The following is a 24,834-nucleotide window of genomic DNA, read 5'->3' on the forward strand; positions in this document are numbered from 1 at the left end:
TAACTAGTCTAACTGCAATTGTGACAGCTCCAGCTGCAATGCCATAACTGCCATCTCTCATTAAGCCTAAAAGACATTTCACAAAGCATAATAGAGTTTAAAAGCTGATGCCCACGTCAAAAACCATTGCTTGCAGCTGTCTGTTAGAGGATACATATGCAATTAAAGTTATATACTTCACCTGCTTTATTATCTACTTCCCCTCCTGTCACTCCTGGAATAAAACCATGCTTCCTGCTGATTTGGAATTTGAATTCTTGTTTTTTCTTCCCCAGTGTTGTCTCAGACTGACCCTTGCCCAGAGGTAGTCCTTGGTCTTCCACATATCCACACATTCTCCTCTTTCCAGTACTCAGCTCCCTCTAAATGCTTTAGAGGCCAGTCAATAGATTATTGCTGTCTGCAGCAGGAAAGGTTACAGTTTTGTTCGGGTACTCTTAGCTCCCTCATTTTGGAGGTTTATTGTAGTTGGGCATTTGTTTTATTTTGATGTGTGAAATGGGCTAAAGGGTTGCATAAGTAGAGAAAGAGTGAATAATAGATTTTTAAATAAGCAAAGCCTATGTGCTGTCTGTGTCAAAAAACCTACAACACTTCGGACAAACCAGACATTTATTTATTTATCAAAATAATTTGCAGAAGTTAAAAAAACAAAACAGAAGCTGTTACAAAGGCATATGCTCTTTCCCTTCCAAATAAGATCATAACACCGTATTAAAAAAAAAAAAGTGTTTTAGGACTTCCACAGGAAGATTTTACACAAGTTTGCCAGTTTTTACCACTGATCACAAAAGCTAGCTGAAAATATGAAACATGCTCATTTTCTTAATCCTTTATCAGAGGCTAACAAAGCTACAAACATGAAACTATAATAAACATCACACTTTAGGACATGTCAAAATTCACTGAAAGAACTGAGGGATCTGAAAAAGGCCATAAAGAGTCAGCATAAAGGATCAGTATGTATAATGACATCTCTGAAAGAGCTGATGTCAGTCATATTTGTCATGTAAGACAACAGGCCATTTGCACATTAAAAGACACATTCTGCGTTGGAATCCGATGATTCCTCCAGAACCTTGAAGACACCCGTTTTTTTCTTCTTAATTGCTTCAGTTTTCATTTGATCTAGAATTAAAAAAAAAATAGGTGAATTGTCTGCAACCTTTCTTTTCAAGTACAGCAATGCAGAGTGAAAAGTCGTATGTACTCTTATTTCATCTGAATTTGGAAATCAAGTTGATAAAGATCAGTTTGCTCCTTCATAACCACTCAGCAACTAACAGTTCGTGCTTGAAAATATTTTACAGTTGTGTATGAAATTCTGCTTATGGTAGATAAGAAAAAAGAAGCAACCACTATAAAATATGATGCCTGCTAATAACACAACAAAAATAAATGACACCTTTTCCAACCTGAAAGGACAAATCTGATTATTTCATAGCCTGAATTTGTAAAGATAAAGACGGATCATATTGTGTCAGCGCAGCAAGAATCATTTCTATATCAACAGTAAATTGAAATAAGCAGTTTTTTTTTTTTAAAAAAAAACATTCTTTAGATAAACCAGGAGAAATTTCAAAGTGTAGTAACTGTTCTCTTCTCCTCAGGCAGTTATTTCACTCAAAATTCACATATCATATGTATTTAAGACTAGCTATGAATTATTTATAAATTCTATGACGACTGTTTTTTCTTCTGTATCTATGTTTTGAGTCTCATCTCTCCTAAAATGCTTTATTTCCTTCAGCATCTTATATGTAATGTTTAGAGAAACTAAAAGTTCCTCTAAACAATTTCTCAGAAGAATTAAGGTTTTTATAATATCTTTGCCTGGTCAATTTACAAAAGCAGACAACCGAAATTTTTTTTTCCCCCCCCCAAAAAATTTGATCCACTGAGAAGGCATGGTAACCCTCAAAGTTTAGGTTTCTCTCCTTGAAGTTTTACTAGGCTATATTTTGAATTATGAAAGTATCAAAATGGGTTTTCAAATAGGTTTGCTGAAATAAGGTTTTTTTTTTTTTCTCCTGAGAATGACTTCTACTTTGACCAACTACAGCAACTTGCAGTGAAAATTTCTTTGCAAAACATCTGCTTTTCCTTTACCGTGTGTAAGCCTGGGGCACACTATGCATGAATGAGGTTTCCTGGAATACTTCTGTCAAAGTCATCCTCTTCAGCAGATCCTATTGGAAACATCAGCTTTGGGGCTAAAGTGTCTCTCTTCACATGTAAAACAGTTGCGGGGAAGTGAAACTATGACTGTTTTCTACATATAAAGAATCTTAAAAAAAAAAAATGTATTTCTGTCCAACACAAGAGATGGATGAGAATTCTGACACTTACCAATAAGATCGCTTCTATCCAAGAGTAACTCAAGGTCTTTATCACTGATTACTTTTTCTTTAGATCCTTTAACCTCTCTGTTGAAAAAGAAACACACTCTCAATACAGATAAAAGCATGTAAGAGTTAATAAAGCACAGAAGTCAGTCTTCCGTATAGCAGAATCCCTAGGACATTCTTTTCACTCTGAAGATCCGCTTTGTAAAACACGAGAACTATTGACAGCTGCTTGCAAGCTGCAAGTTACAGACTTAATGGTCAACAAAAAAAGTAAAATTCTACATACCTCTCATAGTCTCTGGATTTCAGTAATTCTAGTAATTCCTGAGGGTCCAGACAGCTCTTTGATTGTGCTAGGCCAGATTTGCCACCTTTAAACTGATCTGTAGAAAGGAGAAATTTTAAGTAGAGACGGAAACAAATTCCATAAACTGTTACATCAATACTAGGCACAGATGGAACAAATCTACTTTTGCATATCGAGGCTAATGCTGTCTTTCATTGTTTCAGCCCTGAACTAAACACACCTTAAGCTAACAGGCTAACTGGTCAAAAAATCAGAGGTGCACGAGAAGTTTACATGCAAGCCTTTCACCTTCTAGCTATAGTATGCAGAAGAACCGATTGAAACACCAATTCACCATGCACACACGCACACACAGAGCAGAAAAGCCATTAGTTCTACTTACAGTAAAAAGATTGCAAATAAAGTTAGATGGTAGGTGCTGAAGTTTGTTCGCTTTGTAATGTAAGCTGGTTGAAACAAAGTAAGCAGCATTAACCACAAGACAGGAAATATATGAAGGATAACGTTGTTCCACTGTAGAAACTCCCTCAATTTAATAAGTTTACAGAAATGACAAAATATATCTTATAGCATAATCTCTTCAAGAAACCAACCTAACAGTTATCTACACACAAATCACGATGTCAGCACCAACATCCAAAAAGTTATACAAGATTATTTATTACCTTGCTAAATCTAAGCATGGATGAAGCCAAGCTCGGTCTGTGCACTGCTAGGCCTACTGTCCCATGCTAAGCTTCCCCAGTTTTTATTAACACATGTAGCCATTTCATAGCAAGTCTTCCTCATACCCTTTCAGCAGCCTCACTGTTGTTGTTTCCTGTATCTCAGTCTCAGAACACCTCCCCACATATTTCCCCATCTTCCTCCAAGGACTAGCTGTTTCTCAGCAAACTGCAAATCAAATGAAAGTTCCAGAGGGGTTAGGGCTATAAGATTTCTCTCCTGCTGTGACACACAGGACGCAGGTCACATCCCACATTCTTAGCGATGCAATTTCTCCCTTTACTCATTTGGATAAGTTTTCAGAGTTTCACAAACTATATGGCATTGAATTAGTGCTGTACAGATCTTGGGCTGTAGTAGTAACAGAGAGAAAGCTACAGGAAATGCACGTTAAGATAAAAAAGAGTTCATGTGCATCACTTCATCTCAGTCTGACATCTACTAAGTTATCTAAAATTGTACTGGTTCTCATGCAGTTTCCTAGGCATCTTTCTATAATAAAGCAGAAACAAAGACAGAAGGCACGACACGATACTGAGCTCAGTAAGAACACCGCTTTGCACTATATTTCAATCCTTAAGGTTTGGTACTTGTACTGTACACACCCTACATAGTTGACACCACAGAAAGGCCTGACTTAGACATATAAGCTTTATGACATTCCTTCCTCATTCGTTTCTCAAAATTTCTGATACTTTCTAAATATTCAGAATTATAGGATACATTACATCACCTTTACAACTACAGAATGAGCCTCAAGGACTCCTGCAGGGAACATTCCTACAGGCAGGCTTCACCAAAAGTTAGCAAGATAAACATTCAACTTGCTGCAAAACCAAAGACACGACCCTTGCCGCTCAGTTTCCTTCCTGTACACTGCCTCATCCTAGTTCCCACTGCTACTTTAGCATATGGCAGTCATCTAAATATTTGAGTCCATCCTGCCTTGTGGGCTGATGTCATTAGCTCCTCTAGAGCAAAGTCGGATGGCAGTTCTAACAGTCACATGAAGACAGCAGTTACAAAAAGGCTAGGTCAAAGGAAGTGTTGAACCATTAGCCAACATCATCCAAAGAATCCACAGCAATCCACAGCTTGACACAGGCATGACAAATGGCACACTGCAGTAGACAGTTACAGGTGTGGCCTTTCTGCCCGCCTTCTGCCCTCCCAAAAACATGGTGTTTTTTTTTCTCCTTTATATACTACAAGACGTTTTTAAATTCTACAAGTTTAATACACAGCTAATTATTGTCAGAGGTTGCAAGAATTTTTTTTCCTTCCCCAGCTGAGCTTACTGTTTGGAAAATACTATAGCAAGCTAGCATCCAAATACAACACACACAGAGTAAGGTACAGAAGCAGAGCAGGATTCCTACAGCACCTAAACAAAACAAATTTACTCCAAAAGAGAAGCTTTATCCCAACCATTTTTTAAAGACCCTTGAGTATGTATGACCAGCTAGATGATCTAGAACACAACAAGCATCACCATTGTTCTGCAAACACACACGCACAAAAAAAAAGGACTATTGTGCCATTCAGCACTGGTTAATTGCCCCAGAAGAGAACTTATTCTACTGTGGTTATAACAGACTATTCTTAAATTTAAAAAGACAAATGCAGAAAGGATTCTGAAATTTTCTACAGTGATTTTACAGGTCTAAGACTTGCAGTCGCAACCACATTCAGCAGGAACTCCCAGAAACCAGCTTTCTATAGTACCTGCTTACTTTACCAATTTTAATGGAACGCTCCCTATTCAAGCAGCTGCCAGTACAGCTAGAAAACCTATCGGTAAACTTTATATCATTAAACACAGCTCTAAATATCATTAGGTAAGCCTACTGCTTCAAATGAAGAATTGTTATAAGCTAAACTGCAAGCAATATCGCAATTTTTGTCTGCTTTTCCATTTATATTCTGGTTCATTTAATTTGGTTATAAGAAAAAAAGACAGTCAACTCAGACTTGTTACTTACTCCCAGCCTTGACATTTTCCATCCTAGAAGTCTAAAACATTTGGGTTGAACAAACTATCATCTTGCTGACAAGCTGCTAACAAGCCCCAAAGCTGTACTCCCTCATTGCCCGTTTTTACTTTTATTTATTCCAGGCAGGCTCACCATCCCATCACTTTTTTTTTTTTCCTAAATTACCTACCAGTAAAGAAGTATTCATAACACGGTACGGCCTGAAATGATACAAGTGCTTTCCTTTAATTTGCTGTAGAAGTTATCTGTAATACGTCTAAGAATGCATTTTGAGGAGCAGTGTTATATAGCCATTTTTGGAAGGATGAAGCTATTTGTGTTTAAGAAAAAATACTTAAGAGTTTCAAAACAGAGTAGAGGTCTCCAAGATTTAAAGAAGCAACACATGCATAAAGGAAGGCATAAGAGAAGGATACTAACTTTTGTGGATAATCAGCTTCTCCAACTTCCTCTTGGCAGCAGCTCTCTCCACAATCTTCTGATCGATTGTATTTGCTGTCACAAGACGATAGACAACCACTGGTTTTGTCTGGCCAATTCTATGACACCTGTCTTGGGCCTGCAAGTCTGACTGGGGGTTCTGAGGGGATAAGAAAACCAAGTTAGCTGCACTGTTAACTTTTCTCTTTTTAAATGCTACCACAGGCAGCATTTTCAGTCAGTGAGCTGAGTCACAGCTGAAGCAAACAGCAGGGCAGCTATTGTATAATAAAACTGTACATCTCTTCGCTCTTAAAACATGCCCGTGCCAAGCTCTGCTGTTGTAGCTGCACAGCCAGAGCAACCCAGCTAGCTTGACTGCTTCTCCATTATATGCTGCAGTTTCCAACAGATAAACATTTTTTGTATCAAAAATTTAGCCGAGGTTGTTGCTACGTTCAAATTACAAATAATAAATTGGAAAAAAGGAAACACATCTAAAATAGTAACAGAAACAAAAAAGCTCCTACTTTTGGTATAACCCAGGGGACAAACATGCTGGTTTTGCAAACCAGCTCTAACATTGTTTGAGAAGCTATTTTCAAATCAGGCTGTATATTTAACATATAACATGGTAGCATACACGGCTTATATTGTCATTATGTAACACGTCATTAAATAACAGAAGTGGCCCATACCATAATGGCTTACTAAACAATGATTGAAAGCAGCAGTAAAGAAAGCATTTTACAACACATCACTGGGTAAACAGTCTGTCAACATACCCAGTCACTATCGTATATGATAACTGTATCTGCCGCAGTTAGGTTAATGCCCAAGCCTCCAGCTCTCGTGCTCACTAAGAACAGGAAGACTTCAGGGTCATTATTAAACTGATGCATCTGGAAGAGAATAAGACTATTACAAAACAGCAGGTTGATCAAACAAAACATATCCAACGTTTTATTTTTAAAAAGACCTATGTTTGGAATTTTAAAATATAAACAGGTAGAATATAACATACGCTGCCAGAGGTAAACTGAAGTTTTAAGAGACATTATGTGCATCTGGGACAGGGCAAGAACAAGAAGTGAAACAACTGTATTTTCTTATCTGCCAATTTTAGTGAGTGTTAGTCAATGAGCTGTCCAACACAGAGTGGAGATAACTACAGTGACATAATCCCAGTCACATTTACCCCCCACGTAATCTACCATTCAGTGATACTTTTTTTCCCAAGTTGAGCATAGTCCAAGTTGGCAGAGCCTAAAAACATATCTACTTTCTGACACATGGAGCAATCTAAAATTCTGATGTCATCTTGACTGTAACTTCCAGCCTCCTTGTATACCTCCTCTTCTTATTTCAAAACTAAGAATAACTTTCTCAACTCCTACTCAGCATCTAACCTACTTTCATGGCAAGATCCTTCCAAGCGTCAGCACAGCTCCTACCAGATCTACGAGCAGTTAAATCTGTTCTCTTGTTCTGCACCTACACCACTCTGCGGTAGGCACTGAAGCCAAGAACAGAGAGGAAAAGAAGCAAATTGGACCAGCGCCTTTAAAACTTGCTGCACTTATCCCTTGTTCCCATGGTTTTCTTGAGCCACTCGTTGCTGTTTATGCAGCTGAAACACAGTGGGAACCTAATGCCAAAACATTTTAACTGTATGCTAAAAAACATAACAGACAAAAAAAAGTCATGCTTAACATGGATACTTCAACGAAGTGAAAAAAATATAGAAGTCACCGGAGACAAAAGATGGATGTAACTACATGTCTTCTCATAAGAGGAAGTACCATATGCAATTCTTAACCCAAGAATGAAACAGGACATCTCGACTTCAAAAGACAGACACATTAGCAGGCAAGTGCTGGTTACATTTTCTATGTCAGACGTGTGCTCGGATGCACGCACTATTTTGAACTTCTCTTGTACCTCTTGGGCCTGCATTGGGCCTATCTGCACTCAGGTTTCCTTTTACACCAAGATTCACTCTAGCTTTCAAATTACTTTGTAGAATATAGAAGCTGACCTCCAAGTGACTCTTCCTCCAAAGCATGCTTTGCTGGATACATATTACTAAATGAAGTAATGTTCCAACTCACCTCTTGTTACCCTGAGACACTGTTCATTCTCAACTGAGCTATGCATACCCTGCTGGGAGTTTTTCACTGGAACAAGGTTCTCCTTGCTCAAGCATGTAAACACCTGATTTCTTCAGATTTTTACAGCTGTACACTTCTACATTGATTTTTTTAGTATTCTTTTAACTCCCCTACAACAATCAAACTTCCAGAAGCAAGGCACAGAGTGCCTAGTTTCAACCACATCATAGGATGAAAACTTGTGAGGAGGTGAGAAGCAGCAATATGGAGTAAAAGCTTGCCTGTCAGATCACAAAACAGTATGGAACAGTATGGAATTCATACCCTCCAAAAGCCATTCCATTGGCCATTCCATTCACATTCCATTTGCTGACAATTTGCAACCACATAACAACTGCGTAATCAACTCCCAAAAACACCTAGAAACCAGCAGCACAAAATTTTACCTGCTTAATACAAGTCACATTGCTAGTTAGCCTTTGGCTTTTAGGATCATTTTTAACAATAGCAACTTAAATGTTGAGGGGTGTGGCTTTCCTCAGCCACATTGTGGCAGAGAAAAAACAGTGCAAACAAAAGCAGTTTCTGAGCTAGATGATCAGCAAGTCACTGTTTTTCCTTATCTGCGTAAATACTGGTACATACTTGCGAGATCATATTGCAACTGCAGCACATCGCCTAGACACATTCGGTGTACTTCTTCCATACCGTGTATGTATTGCTTTTTTACATCCCTGCAAATCCTCAAAGCTTTTCCAAAACCACTCTACATGGCTGCTCTTCATGACAAATACATGCCTCAATAGTAAGGCATTCTGTGATCTTTTCGTTATAAGCATGCAAGAACAAAGGATTACACTGTAATGAATCCATGTTTACTTTCAGGCTGAAGTTACAAGTGTATAACTAGGTACACAACACCACTTCCTGGAAATCTATTCTTATCTACTCTAACACCTATTTGGTGTTAGACTTGCAGCACACTCCCACAGACACTGGTATAACATCCTGGATGCTAGGAAACAATAGGGCTGGGGTAACACTGGGATTAGCACCTGTCGCAATCTGCATAAATTGCATACTTCACATCTGGGCAACAAGAATATGTGAGCATTCATCATTCTAGGCATACCAAGATGTTGCTTAGTAACATATTTCACTACTTCAGTGTTTCTCAACTGCAGTTTTTAAAGCAGCAGCAAGAACATCAGGTTTCAACATAGATGTCTGTTGCCTATTGAAGACTAAATGCTGTGCAAAGTCTCATCCCAATGTCACATTAACAGGCACAATTTGGTAACAGGCTCAAAGGACATGAACATGTACTTACATTTTCTTCTCTGTCTGAGTAAGACATAGACCCATCCAATCGACTAAATTTGAAGTCTCTCAAATAGCAGTAATCCATCAAGATGTCAAGCATCATAGTCATTTGTGAGAACAACAAGACCTAAAAAAACAGGAAGATTCCTTAGTACCATTTTTGATCATCAAGAGACAACTGTGCCAAAAAGAAAAATTGGGTTTACCTTATGTCCTCTCTTTTTCAATTCTGGAAGCATCCGGTCCAAGAGAAGGAACTTGCCTGAATTCTTTACTAAATCTTCATCAACCTTAGAAGGAGGGGAAAAAGGGGAGAAGCAGTTGCATATTAGAAGGAAGGATGCCGATGGTTTTCATCATTCAGAAGCACCAACAAATGCTTACTGAAATAAACTTGTACCATCCTTTTAACTAAAAGCCATAACATTGAAATCAACAAATTGCAAAGTAAGCTGAATCAGTTAAATCACGATGAAATTAAAACAAACCCCACTGTTTTTTTACATGCCCAAATATATATATATTTTTAAATGAATTAACTTTCATCCCATTTCTGGAAGGAATAAAAGTCATGAAGGTTTCTCTCTTCACATGGAAAAGCAGTTTCTTTCCCGGCTTCTATCAGTGGTAATTAATGCACAAGGCTTCCATCTGCTGGAGACAAGGAAGCACTAGCTGAACAAGCTACAGGTACTAGCTCCTGCAAGTGTGAAACAACCTGTTTTCTACACACTAGCATGGTGTTACCTTCTTTTATGCACTGACCTTGCATTGATAAACTTTGACAGTTTTCTCCACAGTGCAGCCAAATCTGTTAACCACACACCAAGCAGGAAACATGATTACAAGAGGCCACAAACTGCATTTAGAGTGTACAAACAAAGCAACTTCAAGTTGATGGAGATTTCCTTCAACTCAAAGTACTTTCTACTTTCCTATATTACCAATTGCCTTGTCTAGATTAAACTGCCAACTGGCCTTTATGAGGTACTTCCATTGGACTTTCTCCCTTTCAAGGCATAGATCAGATTCTGTAATCCTCTGAGTAGATGATCCTGTTGTACTTGTCTGCCCTGGAACACCTCTCCTAAAAACTGCCATCATACCTTCTGCAGTGTTTACAGTCTACGTCATGAACAGTTCACAAACATCAGCGTTTTTAGTTTGGAAAATAAACCTTTTTGAGGACAGCTTAAGGCAGATCCTAAAACAGCTTGGCTAAGCAGAAGCCAGCTATTGTTTCAGTTCAATAACTTGCTTCCAGCAGATGAGTGCCTTCATAATGGAGAACACTACAGTATCACTACTGCAGAGGCTAAAGGGACACAGAGGCTTGAACTGGTTGTTGCAACTGCTGCTTCAAATAATGATTCAGTCACACGCTGGAATTCAGTAGGGAGGCATATGTAAATACATTGTAAAGGTCATTCCTAACTGCTGTCAGCTCATGATCTATTGCTTCTAAATGCCTAGAATAATTCTTCTTCTAATCCTTTTAATATACATACCTTGAATTGTTGTGTAGCAGGGTCCAATGGGTATTCGATAAGATAGGGATGATTACAGCATTTCCTCAGTAACATCATAACATTCTGTAGTTTAAGGTTCACCTCCGAATCCATGGGCATGCTCACTTCTACCACCGGCCTTGAAAGACATGCCGTCTTATTAGTAAAGAAAGCATCACCTTGTGTTACAGAAAAAAATAACACCCCCCCCCAATAATAAATAAAATAAAAAGCAACAGATTCACATGCTGTGTCAAACTTCCTTTAAACCCCTCACAGTTAATAAAGCTATTACCAGACAAGACTTCCTTTAGTGTCACACTTGGCACTGAAGGCACTAGAGTTTGCCACTATTGGTTTAAAACACAAAAGGATGGTAAAGTCGTAATCAGAAGCGTAAAAGTGGAACAGAAAAGGGAAGTCTGAAACTTTGTCATATCTCCCACTGAACAATATATGAACTACTCCAAAATCAGCTCTTGGCCTATCCCAGTTCAGCCACATACACATTGCAGGATTCTACTACAGCTATTTTGCTCTTCCAAACCTAAGAGCTATATCCAGCATAAGGGAACCAAGCATGTCATAAAACTAACACAGGCAAATATTTAATACCCGTTCTTTCAGAGTACACTGGACTAAAATAAAATCTAGCAAAACAAATACAGTTCAGTCCTGTAACTTAAGCCCAATCCTGGCTTTTCTTTTGCCCAAAGGAGTTCCAACCAATTTAGAGCCACCAATGGATCTTGTCAAACTCAAGATTACTTAGCACCCTCAGTCTTGGTCCTCCATTCTGATCATAATCACCAACCAGTAAGTGACCTGTAAGTGTCACAAACACAGCAGTAACCATGCTGGCTATTTGGGTTCCAGCTCTCAGTTTAAACCTATATATTTTATAAAATTTAGCAAGGAAACTAATTATCCCTTTTCTCCAGTCCTGAGCCCAAACTTTGCTTCAAGTACTCCTGAGGAACTCTGTAAAAATCTGAGAGTTAACTGTAATTAACACACAAATATTATCCCATGTCCTATCATTGAGCCAATGAAAGACAGAAACATAACTGAACAACGTAGACGAAAGTTTTACCTGAACAAAGCATGCAAAATTTAGCAATAAAAACCACACAAGCAAAGCTCTGAAGGAATATTAAGAGGACAATACTCAGTATAACAAAAAAGATAATCTTTTAAAGCAGGTACCTCTCTTTTTCCACTTCCTCTTGCATCCTGCTGATCAATTTTTCCAAGTCATCAGGTGAACCATTATGTTCTTCACAATAATCAACCAGTTTTCGACTACGGCGTTTTGGTCGGCCTGTTGGACTCAACTCAATTACTTCTTCCTGTGGGAAACAGCATTGTCATCAACAGCAGACAGCTCCAAATTCAGAGGCCTGTGCTGACCCAAGAATTCTCAATCCTGAAGAGAGGTCTCAGCAATACGCTCTATCCAATACTTAGTTTCTGCAGCTGCAAATTTTGCTAAGCAGAAAGAGTGGCCCAAACTCTAAAGGCCTTTAACTGTAGATCTTGAAAGCTTCTGCTCAATTTTTAAAAGCTGCATTAGTACCTTACTGATTTTACAGCAGAAACTGTCAGTTCAATGAAAACTGTCTTTTTCCACTAAGCTACAAGCAACCAAAAGCATACTAACACTCACATATTATCAGTTCTATGACCACAGAGGCCAGTCACATCAACAGTCACTGAAGTGACGAAAGGGTCAGACTCAAAATGTAAGCAAACGTTTTGGTCACACTAGTAATGAAGCAATGTCAGCGTGGTTTTGCTTATAAATGTGCTTGCTATTAATGGTTTATAACACCCATATCAGTAGATACCTCATTATTTCCAAGCAGTTTCCTAATGGTACGATTTACAATGGCAGTATAGAATGTTTCTTGCTTCTTTGCCAGGGGCGCATATACCACAACTTCTCGTTTGGGAGGAACCTCAAGAGCAACGTCAGATTTCAGTCTTCTCAGTAAGAAGGGTGTCAGAATCTGAAACGTTGAGCAGTTGTGTTATAATTACTCAAAGCTCTCAACAAGGCTAGTTAAAAGAAAAAGACACACAAAAAGTTTACTGATAAAACATTATTATTACAATTTAAACTAAGGGATTTAATCTGCAGAGCTCCATACTTCATTTTTAAACAGAGATGCCTACTCCAAAACTTTTACACACATACTGATCACATGTGTTAAAAGAAAAACAAAACCCCACATCTATGGACATCTTAAAAACTGTCTTTAATAAGGGTTGCAGACCTTTCAAATAATTTTCTTAATTGAAAGTAATCTTATTACAAATTAGCTCATTTTGCTTGTTATATTTCTTCAACTTATTCCAGGATAGCCATAAGCCTTTAAAAGCAATATATAAGTTGTCATCAACAATTATATCTAAAAAATATAAATTGTATCTCACACCATCAGCTTACAATGGGAAGATGTGTTTTGAAAGCAGTTACTTTCCCCTCCACCGCCCCTTAAAAAACATTTTGAATGTTAGTTTTGTTTTGCCTTTGAAGACAGGCAAATTATAAAACTAGTTTGTTAAAAGGTTTTCTGTTCAACACCTCAGAGCGGCATAAATTCTCTCAAAGTTATATTTCCACAAGCTCAATATACAAATCAAATCTTTTGGCAGACTGAAGTAAGCAACAGCAATTAAGTTTAACTGAACTCAATTCAGTTCCAAGAACAAAAAAGAGTCTTTATCAAAGAAGTACATTGTTCCTTTCAGCACTTATAAACACCTTAAATATTGGAGGAAAAAAGTAGATACCTAAGTGTAGAAGTGCCACAATAAAAGCCTTGGGGGTCAGAAGTCAGCCCCACAAACAAGATTTTGGTACACTTTGTAATAATGGTCAATGTCAGAAATAAACCATGAAAAAATAACAAAAAAATAAGTGAAAACCTGATGTAGCATATGCAAGATGTTCTGCTCCCTTTCTTTAGCAATGATGTCTTCGGCAGTTTCTGTAATGCTGGTAATGTCAAACCATGATTCAAAACTATAAAAAACAAAACAAAAGAAGGAATAGCTTACTTCATAGCTATGATTCTTCTTCCTTATATAACTATGCTATTTTTCCTCTCATCCTGTGATTTAAGAAAACAAAGCACTGGTATCTATCACATAGAGAGGGTAAACAGGAGACACTTCTGAAATACACCTGTCAATTCAGATGCTTGAGATTTTAAAAGCCATCAATAAAAATACCTGTATAAGTTGTAATATTTACTATGATCAATTATATTCAATATAGTCTGTAGCTTTTTCCAAATTTAGACTAAATTCAAGACTGGTTTTGGCAACATTCCTGATCTCCCCATACTGCTTCATAAAAGCATCAGTCTCCCGTGGGTCCCATGCTTGACAGCCTCACACAACTGTCTGTAACACCTTACAAAATCTCAAGCAACTCCAGACACTTATGATCAGACAACCATCTCCCGTCTCACCCCAGCGCCTATGTCTTAGTTCAGAATTGAGTTTCCACTATCCACTGAGCTGATAATTACATCCTTCCTTTCTGAAACTATTAGCGTGAAGACAATACACATTTCAAAGTCTTTACAACCAGATAATTATACCAAATTACAGCCATATCATAAAAGAACTCTTTAAACACTGACAGAAGTTTAATTATTAAAGAGCAAGAATAATGCCCAAACAGAACAAAGGGGAATCTTTTTTTTTTTTAAACCAGACTGCAACCCACCTTTTCAAATCATCAAACACATCTGGCAACAGGAAGTTAAGCAACGACCAAAGTTCTGCCAAGTTGTTTTGCAGGGGGGTACCAGTCAACAGCAGTTTATTGTCTGCATTAAAACGTTTCAATTCTCTGATAAGACGGCAGTTCATATTTTTAATCCTGTGACCTTCATCTACTATCAGGTATTTCCAAAAGCAATTCTACAAACAAGAAACGGTATTTCAGTAAATCTTAGATTACTCCATCAAAACGTGCCCAATGAGCAGCAGTAGTAAGACTGCCTGATCCTGACCGTTAGAAAGATTCTATTTGCTCTTGTTTCTCACTTTGTCAGACTGGAACAGCAGAGTCCAAACAGTTAATGCTTCACAGTGACTGCATTTAGTTCTGATGATTACAGTGAAAACTTCTACAAGAAGCTCTTTTCACTGAAGCAACCACTCTAATATTAACTATGTTACTTATATAAAAAGGACAACTTTTCTCCACATCTCTCTCCTCTACCTATGGAGATAATGGGCAAAAAGCTGTAATTATGTAGATTACAGCTGTAAGTGTTGTAAAAAAGTGAAGCAAGCAATTAATTAAGATAGTATTCTATTTGAAGAATTTCTCAAGCACAAAAAGATAATCCAGAGCCATTTCTACCAAGGATATATATCACAGCAGAACTGAATACCGACATAGCTGCTGCAGTATGACACTCATTGAACAAGCAGCATGCTGGGTTTTGTGTGTTTTTTGATTTTTTTTCTTTTTTTTATTTTATAAAAAAATGCTTTTTAAAAGCATTGCCATTAGTGATGAGACATTCCACCTGTCACAGGATTTTCAGGAGAACGTAGATACCTGCAGGGCATTTCTGTCTCGCATTGCGATTTCAAAGGAAGTAATGACCACAGGATAGATTTGCAGTGATCCTTGTCGCCCATGAATTTTTCGAACCAGTTTACGACGTTCCTGCTGAGCTCCATGATACAGCATTATTGGAATCTGAAAGAAATAAGACTTAGAAGTCAGTTGAATTAAGCTCACTTAAAGCTGTAAATCTCACAGGTAGTAAAGATAATTATTAGCTTGGTTACAAGAAGACTGTAAATACATAGTAAGACATAGCATAGTGTGTAGTAACAACAAAGAACTACAGTTAACCTGATGTTCTATATAGAGAATGTTTCGATGCAAATAATTAAAACTAAGAATTGAGGTAGGAATTTTTAGAAAATAGTTCTTTTAGACCCAAGGAAGAAAAACCTTTGTTTCTCTTACCTCTGGAGTAAATCTTTTGAATTCAGACATCCAATTTGGAAGAGTAGACAAAGGTCCACATACTAAGAAAGGACCAGGGACTCCTCGCTCCACCATCAGCGCTATTGTTGCGATGCACTGGATTGTCTTCCCCAACCCCATTTCATCAGCTAAAATGCCATTGATACCATTTTCCCAAAGCATCTGCACACACAAAGAAAAATACATAAGCATAGAATAACTATCACACCTTAGGAACAAACATCCATAGGAATGTATCATCTGTAGAAACTCTCTACTAGTCACATTCTATATTAGAGATGAATAAGATTTCTCCATGATGAAAATAAAACACCAGCATCTTGTAAGCCCCGGACTGTCACATGTAGGGTAATGTGCTTTGAGCAAATTAAGTGCCTGACTAGGAGGAGGAAAAAAAAGAGAACAGTATCAAAGGAAAGGATGTGAACTACTGTTATATCAAAAAACGCTTCAACAGCAAGTATACCTCACAATACTCTGACTTTTACTCATCCTGATTCCAAATTATTCCCGTAGCTTCCATTTCCAAAAGACCGAGTTACTGTGTTTCAGTTTTATCTTTTCAAGTAGCTTTTATAGCCACTGCTACTTCGGCATAGGAAAAAGGTGCAATACCTGACCAACACTGCCTGCTGTTCTGGCAAAAATTATTCGTGCAGACACTGCCTATTTCAACAAGTGACAGAGCAACTTCTCACAACAGAACAGAAAGGAAGTACCCTTTGACTATTCTATCTACTGTTCTTAAAGGTTATGAGTGATGGTCCAACAATGGAAGCTGTTTATTCCCCCAGAACAGGCCAACCTTCCTTAGGCACTTCCCAGAGACAGAACAGAATGAGTGAGTTTAGTGGCACTCACTTGTGAGATGAGTTGAAGCCTGTTAAAACAGGATATACAGGCTTGTGGGAGCAAGAAAAAAAAAAAAAGGGAAATAGGAGATCAGCAGCAGAAGAAAAGTTAGTTCTGCCTGAACTAACAGGGAAAGAACAGGGAAAAAATATAAAAGAAATGCCCACGTACATAAGTTTCATTGGCTTTTGAAATCAAATGTTAAAGACAAAACAATTTAAAGACATTATGCTAATACCACTAGTTAAGAGTCCATAATGCAGAGAATTGAAAGCTTATTCGTGTTAGATGTTTAAAGACTCAACTTGCAGGCTTATGGGGCTAGGCATTCAAGTCCTTGAAAGAGGAAAAACAGAAAGACTGTCCCTCAAATTCAGTATGCATAGACCTACTGCTTTCACAAAGCACTTATGAGGAGAGACTGAAAGGAGTTGAACATGAAAACAGATGGAGAAAGGAGAGATGAAGAACACCAACCAAGAAGCTTACAGAAGCCTTTACAAACCCAAATATCCTCCCCACCCTGTAACTTTCTATCTGCAGATGGGCAACTTTTTTCATGATACAAGAATCTGGTGTTACAAAATCATGAAGTCCTTTCCTTCTTCACTTTGCCTTCACCAACTATAACCACAGATTTCTAGTGTCTCTTCCTCTTTGTTTCCATCTCCAATCAGCAACACATTCAATTTTGTAACCAATTGCTCCTTACCCTTAGCCACTCCATGCCTTCCACCTGGTACCACCTCATTACACCTCCAGTAAAAATCTTTGGCTGTTGAAAAGGCACTGGCTGTCCATTATATTTCCGTACTGGATCAAGGAATTGCTTGGCACTGTGTCGTACAGCTTGACACAATCTATCCTTGATGACACTATTTGAGTCTCCATTTTTCTGCAGGTCTTCTGGACACAAGTTATCAGAAGAGCTTTCATCCTATAGAGGGAAGTTCAAGGAACATGTGACAAGTGGCATGCTTTAACAAAACCCAGCTAAGACATGCTTATGCCAGGTGCTGAAACTTCTGGTAAATTTCTGCCAGTCTGTTATTATGTGGCAGGGGCTGGCTTGTTTTGCTACAAAGACTTCGAGTAACTGTCAATGAAAGAGTGAAATTTATTTTTAGGATTAGTATCACCACAAAAGCAGAGGTAACCATGCAAAATTTCAATACCTTACTGGCATCCTTTATTCCTTTGGAATTGAAGAACAATTAGGCCATTCTACCCATGAAAGCAGGAAACCTAAAACCTTGCCGAAAGGCTGACATTTAATGCAGTGATTTCTTTTCTGTAAGTGGATTCTAGATAATACTACAAAGTAGTACATAGTACTGCACTTGTAGTTCCTAAGCCACAGTAGAAGCAAGAAAAGACCACAACTATTAATCTCCAAATTTAAATGCTTTAAAATGGCTGCATCTTAAGGTCTTATATACTAGCACAAACATTTCTTTACTAAATTATTTCCTTCATTTTTGAAAACTACAGTAAAAATCAGAAGTTTTCACCCGTTATACAATAAAAGGCGTTTAAGTGCATTTACTTGCAGCATGTTTTAAAGCTTTTAACTCAGAACTACAATACATAGCTAAGAGATATTTATTTACAATAAAAGTTTAAAGACATGCTAGAAAGTATAAAATGTCCTCCCTCCCTTTGGGCTTAACACATACCCAATAACATGTGAAAACATACCTGATTTTCCACTTTACTTTTTTTTGCCACTGATAAGATTTCCTGGAAAAAAAAAAAAGAAAAAAAATACTCTTATGTGCTTTTCAACTCTAAAGGCTACTCCAATTTGTATTTCAAGAAATCTTTTAATTGAAGAGCCTTTACATGCTTGAAGCAAATTTCCATACAACATCATCCATCATACGTGACTGTAACAAGGTAACACATCAGCAAATGCATTTCAGTCACAAAAGATAATTGAACACATCTTCACAGCTTGCCTCCCCAAAAAATTTAAGAAAACCATTTGGATTCTACAGGTCCGACAACACTGCTTGTTATATAGAATTTTGCTGGGAAGAAGTCATACCTTATAGGTAGACTACTGTTGGCTGTCAGTCAATAATTTCTGACGATAATGTATAAGAATGCATTGCTCCAAAATACAGATGTCACACAGTGATAGTCTCACCAGTTAAAATTTGAGCCACAAAAACCCAAACAAGTCCATTTATAAATACAGCCTACCTCTTTAGACATAATTTCTGAGATGTTGTATGTTCCGTCTTCTCTCCCTCTCTTCTTTTTTGCAGCTATAAAATAACATTTGAGTTTATGCAACACATCAAATGTTAAAGAAACTGAAAACACCAGTACTGACTAAAGGCAGAACCTAATACGTTACCTGATTTCTCATCTTTGCCATCAGCTGGACTTTGACCCTAGAAAATAAATATAGGAAGAGGTTCATCATCTTATGCATGTCTAACTATCGTGGCACAGATGAGAGAAATATGCAATCCAACTTAAAGCATTGTCTTTGAAATCTTTTTGAAAGACTTAGTATTATGTAGTTTATAAAAAATATAGCAAAAGTAGTTACTGTTTATCTTTTTCAACCTTGCTTTAGTACACCAGCACTTAGCCTACTGAATAAGATAAGCAATCATTGCTAAAAAAAAAAAACAGAACTAAAAGTCAACCCCCACAAGACAAATCCAAACCACGTCCTTGAATAAAAATTACAGAATCATAATGGTTTGGGTTAGAAGGGACCTTAAAGATCATCTAATTCCAACCCCCCTGCCATGGGAAGGGACACCTCCCACTAGACGAGGTTGCTGAATGCCACATCCAACCCAGCCTTAAAAAGTTCCAGGGATGGGGCATCCACAGCTTCTATGGGGAACTTGTGCCAGTGACTCACCACCATCGTAGAAAGGAATTTCTCCCTTATATCTAATCTAAACCCACACTCTTTTTAGTTTAAAGCCATTACTCCTTGTCAGGGAGTGTAGTGATCAGACAAGGAGTCCTTCACCAGCTGTCTTGTAGGCCCCCTTTAGGTACTGGAAGATCACTCCGTATCTCCCTGGAGCTTTCCCTTCTTCAGGCTCAACCACCACAATTGTCTCAGCCTGTCTTCATAGGAGAGGTGCTCCAGCCCTCTGATCACCTGTATGGGACTCCTCTGGACATGCTCTAATGTAATAGGTCCTTATTATATTGGGGACCCAACTAGTCAGAAAAGTCTCCTTAGTAAGGCTGTCATGCTACGTGATTTTTAAGTAGATTTAAAGTCTTACTATGGTTAAAAATACTGTACAATAGATCTTTCTGCAAGTCAAATCCTGGGTAAGTCTAACTTTAGCTACCTTGACCAGATGATCAGAATTGACATGGCAATTTGACAGACTTATAGCAAAGAGAAGTTGCATAAAACCTCTAGTTAATCTTACCTTTGCAGATTTTAACATCATCTCTCTCTTTTTTTCTAACTTCTCTTTCCTTCTCTGTTCCTAAAAAACAAACAAAAAGACATTTATTGTATTTAAATGAAACTCACAAAACTATCCATTATAAAAATAACAAATGCAGTTTACATTGGTAATGTAGAGTGCCATGTACTCTACAAACTTGAGTGTTTTAGCAGTTTCAGTAAAAGCCTCTATTCTGACATTGTTAAAAATCATAAAACAAAACTTGGGCATGTAAGTGCAACTGCTTTGAATTGCTTGTCAGTGACTACTTTAAACATTGTCAAATACAGTAATTTAAGAAGACTCCAACAAAAATATACCCAACTGCAAACTCCTGAAGAGATCACATTTACTACAGCAAGTTTTCCACGTGTGTTAGCTCCCCTTTAACTTCTACGAGTTACCACTTGTGTCCATTGTCAAACAGAATGCAATGTAAGTAGCCTACAATGCCTTTAAGGAAGAAATGCTTTCATATCTTTAAAAATCTAAGATTTTTTGTTCCATTTACTATTTTTACTTGCTGAAAGCAAAAGGACCCTGGGGAAAAAAAAAGATACGGAACCTTTATAATTATCAGATGGAGCAATAAGACTTAATATTGAAATAGTCATTCTATCAATAAAGTAATCATGAATTTGAGCTGACAATAGACACTAGAGAAGTACTTTAGAAAGGACGTTTCTGCAGCCTGTCAAGTATCACTTATCTGAGCACATGATTATCCTGACTCTTTTCTTGAGATTCTTCCTCTCTCAAGCTCAAATTCTCACAAGTTTGTACATACAAGGACAATTACAAAAGTAAAGACACAGCCAGATGTGAACCCGTAGATTTAAAAAGCAGAAAACAAATTCATTTCATGGAAGCTCTTGTTTGGGAAAAGCATGGTCTGAGATTACTGTAATTTAGAAGTTTGTCCTACATTTAGCATCCTGAAGACAAGCCTCACCCTCAGCCTTCAGCAATCAACAAAACCAGGCTGCACAACTTCTACACGTCAGTTCTTTGCATCCTTCTATCCTCCTTCCAGGTTTTCCAGCTTCCTTAAATTTCGTCTTCCTATCTCTCAGGCCAATAGAAAAATTGTAAAGACATCACCGCTACCTTTATACTGTGATCATAATTCATGCTCTTTCCAGACTGATTTATCTATAAATTTATAGGACAAACTTTGAATATTACGTAAAGCACCACCTCATTCCTGGGCGGTACCTTCCATAGATATTCAGCAGAACTGAAGCAAAAAAACAGATGACAGTTCATCTTAAGAATCCCCACCACAGAGAAGAATACACTTACCTCCAGTTGCTGCTGTTCCATTTTGGTTAGCAAGAACTTCGAATAAATGTTGCTTTTTTCAAGCAAATGCTGAAGCCTCTTATACCGCATTTCACTTGATTCCCTGTCCCAAGAAGTGCGAGCCTGGCCAACACAAAAAAAGGTCAAGTATTTAAAGATATAATTTAATTCAAATTTAATGCCTTACACACACGAAAGGGCTCTTTTAGAGGATAATCACAATTGCTTCACACCTGCACAAGCATTTCTCTTTGAGTCATTAAATATTTATGATTCATGGGTGTATTCACCCATATGTATCTCTCTATGAAGCGCTCGCTGCAAAATCAGCATAACTGAGGGATGGATTCACTTGCACACATAAACAGCTCTGCAGCATACCTGCTTCCAGTGCAACAGCACAAGGTATTCAAGGGCTTAAAGATACCTAAACTCTGATTTGTAGATTTAGAGTTAAAAGGAAGTCTAAGCTTATTCATAGCCTGCAAAATCTGGGAGAAAAAAAAAATCACATTTCAAAATTCAGCAGTTTCCTAAGTATTAACTGGGACACTTCCATATAACATTTCTACAAAGGTAGTTTTTCATTAGCAAGATATTCAGATGGCTACAAAGTCATTAGTGCCTAATTTACAGTGGCCAAGTGAATTCCCAGTGTGAAAACAGCAACTTCTCCTTGCTTTGCTTACAAAATCCAAGTGCTTGAGTTGCCACTATTTTTTAAAAAAATGTTACCCATTGAATTAGTCAACACAGTGTAATTCACCAAGACTTCTCCAAAAAGTAAAAAAGCATACACCCTGCAGCAGTCAGGTAAAATTGCCTGTTAGATGGAGACTTCAAGCAAGTGAAAAGGTATAAATTAGCATCTCCAAGAGAAACTCAGGAAAGGCAAGATGCAGAGCTTTACAAGATGCTTATCTATGCCATTGCCTTCAGAAGGAACACTGGGGGAAGGGCACACCAAGACAGAAAAGAAAGAATTTTCTGGAACTAAACAGATTAATAGGTAGGGAAAAGATGTTAGCTGACTGAGAGGAGAAACTACAAAAAAGCAGGGTTTCTTCCTCCGAGAAATCATACCTTTGTTTTCCACAAATGGTATGCCAAGTCATTCTTACTAAGTAGCTATCACTCTATGCATTTGTGAGCAGAAGATCTATCTCCAGGTGTTTCTTGGGGGCTACGTGGCCTTCTTGCAAATTCTCCATAAAGTTTTTGTTTGCTACTGCTCTCCTCATTTCAGGTTTTTTCCTTCAGACAGAACGTACCTGAGTCCAGGAAAACCAACCCTTGATGGCAAAGCCAAGAAACAATATAAGTGAAGCTGAAGTACTTCATTCATTGAGTTGGTATTGCTCAATTTGTGTTGGAGTGGAACCCAGCTTCTTTCCATTAATTACTTCATCTGAAGGACTTCATCCTTTGACTGAACCTCCAAGCCTCAACAAGGTGGTTTTCATACCTGTTATATTGACTATGGAAAAAATCTGCCACTCATTTTTTCATCATTCTACATTCTCATATATTTGCATTGTGGTATTTTGCTCTTAGACCACAAAAAGAATAAGTGACTCATTTGTTGAACTGCTCAAGTCACCTGGCAAGGGGATTGCAGAAGTGAAGCACAAAAAAACATAACAGGATCTTCAAGAAGATCAACTGTCCCCAAGATGTCAGTAAGCCTGAGTTCAGTGACATGAGTAATCTCCCTTGGTCTGACAGACCCCTGAGCACAGGGTGAAAGCATGGTAGAAGCACACAGGAGAGGGGAATAACTCTTGTTAGAGGTAAGCTCTGCAGATCCTTAAGAAATTGAAAGAATAATGAGGGGGAAAAAAATCAACCACCTCCACCACAACAACATAAAAAGGAAACGAACAGTAGTATCACATTACAGCTGTGACACCTAAGTGGCTGGTTGTGAAAGAAAGTAAGTTTTATGTCCTTTTCTCAATACTTCCTGCGCAATGAGACATATTTACTCTACACGAATTTCCTCCAAATGATTGCCATCAAATTTTTAGTTCAAGGAATACATGAAGAAAAGTTCACCTAGGCTCTATCATGAGTTACTGCCTGTAAGAAAGAAGACTATGAGACTTCTAGGAGAATGAAGTAATAAATAAAGAATAAAGTAATACTTTTCGACCACAGAATCATAATGTTGCAGCTTAAAAACGTACCTTTTAAATGAAAATCTTTTCTCAGTAAAGACAGAAAGAGGGGATAAAATTAGTTCCAGGCCTTAGAAACTGTATTTCTCATATCCCTAAAGTAATGTTTCAACTTTCAGCTACCATTCTTCTGTGGACTGTTCAATACAAAGACAGATGGTTAAGCAAAAGAAATAATGAGAATACTCTGAAAGATGGAGGGAAAAAAAATAAAGATTTCTCAAGTGTTTTGAGTAACAGCGTTAGTTTCTTAGCGAAAAATCCCAGGAGAGCACTTAAGATGCATGTTCTTCCACACTTATGTTTTCTTACGCCTGAAATAGAGCACCTTTTATTTCTGGCACGCTGATACCTTGATAATTTGTATCAGCAGCGCTGAAGCACCCTGTTTTCAGGTTGGCTCTCCAAAACAGACTCTTAATACCAACAGTCACAAACGCTCAGAGCAGGACAAAAACGAAACACAGCCATGATCATGTCATGCGTGCTAGGAAGGCATCATCTCCAGGAGGCTGTTCCAAAAACAGGCAGGCAGGCACACGGCCGGACAGCAGGCACCAGCCCCGAGGGGTTCCGGGGGGCTCCGGGGAGCCCCCCCCCAGCCGCTCACCTTCTCCAGCATCTGCCGCTCCTTTTCCAGCCCCGCCGCCTCCAGCTGCTCCTCCTCCGCCAGCATGGCCGGCGTGATCACCGCCTGCTCGCCCATCTCGGCTCCCGGCGGCTCTGCAACGACGGCACGGTTACCCCGGGGCCCTGCCCGAGCCGTCCCCGCCCTCCCGCCCGCCCCGGGTCCCGTCCCCGTCCCGGCGCTCACCGCCGCTGCCGCCCGCGCTCCGTGCCGGCATGGCGCCCCCTGCACCGGCTCCGCCGCGCGCCGCCCGCCTCGCGAGAACAAAAACCGCGCGCTGAGCGGGCCGCGCGAGACGCGGCCGAGATCTCGCGAGGCGACCCCGGCCCGCCTCCGGGCGGGCCCCCAGGGAAGCCATCTTGGGGGGGGGTGGCGGGCGTCGCCTCATGACGTTGTGAGGGCTTGTAGAAGCACGTCGCATTCATTGCATGTTGGCCCTGGGCGTTTCGGTGGGTTCCTGTCCCTGTGGACACGTGTATTTCATAGAATCATTAGGGTTGGAAAGCCCTCCAAGATCACCTGGTCCAGCCATCACGCTACCACCAATGGCACCCACTACACCATGTCCCCAAGCACCACCTTTCCTTGAACACCCCCAGGGAAGGTGACTCCACCATTTCCTTGAACGCTTCTCGTCTGTGCCACGAGAGGGCAGGGGAACGCTTAAAACCGAGC

The 24,834-nt window shown here is 38.8% G+C and overlaps 1 protein-coding gene across 1 annotated transcript; it reads right to left on the bottom strand.

Moving 5' to 3' along the window:
• Positions 1 to 594: 594 nt before the first annotated feature.
• Positions 595 to 24,501, bottom strand: HELLS (helicase, lymphoid specific). The gene is made up of 22 exons (XM_083844934.1): positions 24,346 to 24,501; positions 24,142 to 24,254; positions 21,355 to 21,477; positions 20,032 to 20,091; positions 18,978 to 19,014; positions 18,821 to 18,885; positions 18,314 to 18,355; positions 17,328 to 17,552; positions 15,743 to 15,925; positions 15,323 to 15,466; positions 14,477 to 14,673; positions 13,669 to 13,765; positions 12,585 to 12,746; positions 11,944 to 12,086; positions 10,738 to 10,876; positions 9,436 to 9,519; positions 9,237 to 9,356; positions 6,581 to 6,697; positions 5,796 to 5,955; positions 2,635 to 2,731; positions 2,350 to 2,426; positions 595 to 1,128 (listed from the first exon to the last, which is right to left on the bottom strand). Exons 1-22 carry the CDS (start codon positions 24,374 to 24,376, stop codon positions 1,034 to 1,036), a joined length of 2,511 nt encoding a protein of 836 aa, XP_083701060.1. The 5' UTR covers positions 24,377 to 24,501; the 3' UTR covers positions 595 to 1,033.
• Between the last annotated feature and the right edge of the window lie 333 nt (positions 24,502 to 24,834).

This window comes from Anser anser, assembly GCF_964211835.1.
Source record: "Anser anser genome assembly, chromosome: 7".
Lineage (NCBI taxonomy): Eukaryota > Metazoa > Chordata > Aves > Anseriformes > Anatidae > Anser > Anser anser.

What these genes read in the sequence shown, in the direction of transcription:
- HELLS (XM_083844934.1), bottom strand. Translation starts at nt 24,376, where the DNA reads ATGCCGGCACGGAGCGCGGGCGGCAGCGGCG. An exon ending in AGCGGCAGATGCTGGAGAAG is followed by an intron (nt 21,478 to 24,141) that starts GTGAGCGGCTGG and finishes TGTGTTGGCCAG; the next exon opens with GCTCGCACTTCTTGGGACAG. An exon ending in AAGGCATGGAGTGGCTAAGG is followed by an intron (nt 15,926 to 17,327) that starts GTAAGGAGCAAT and finishes TTGTGTGTGCAG; the next exon opens with ATGCTTTGGGAAAATGGTAT.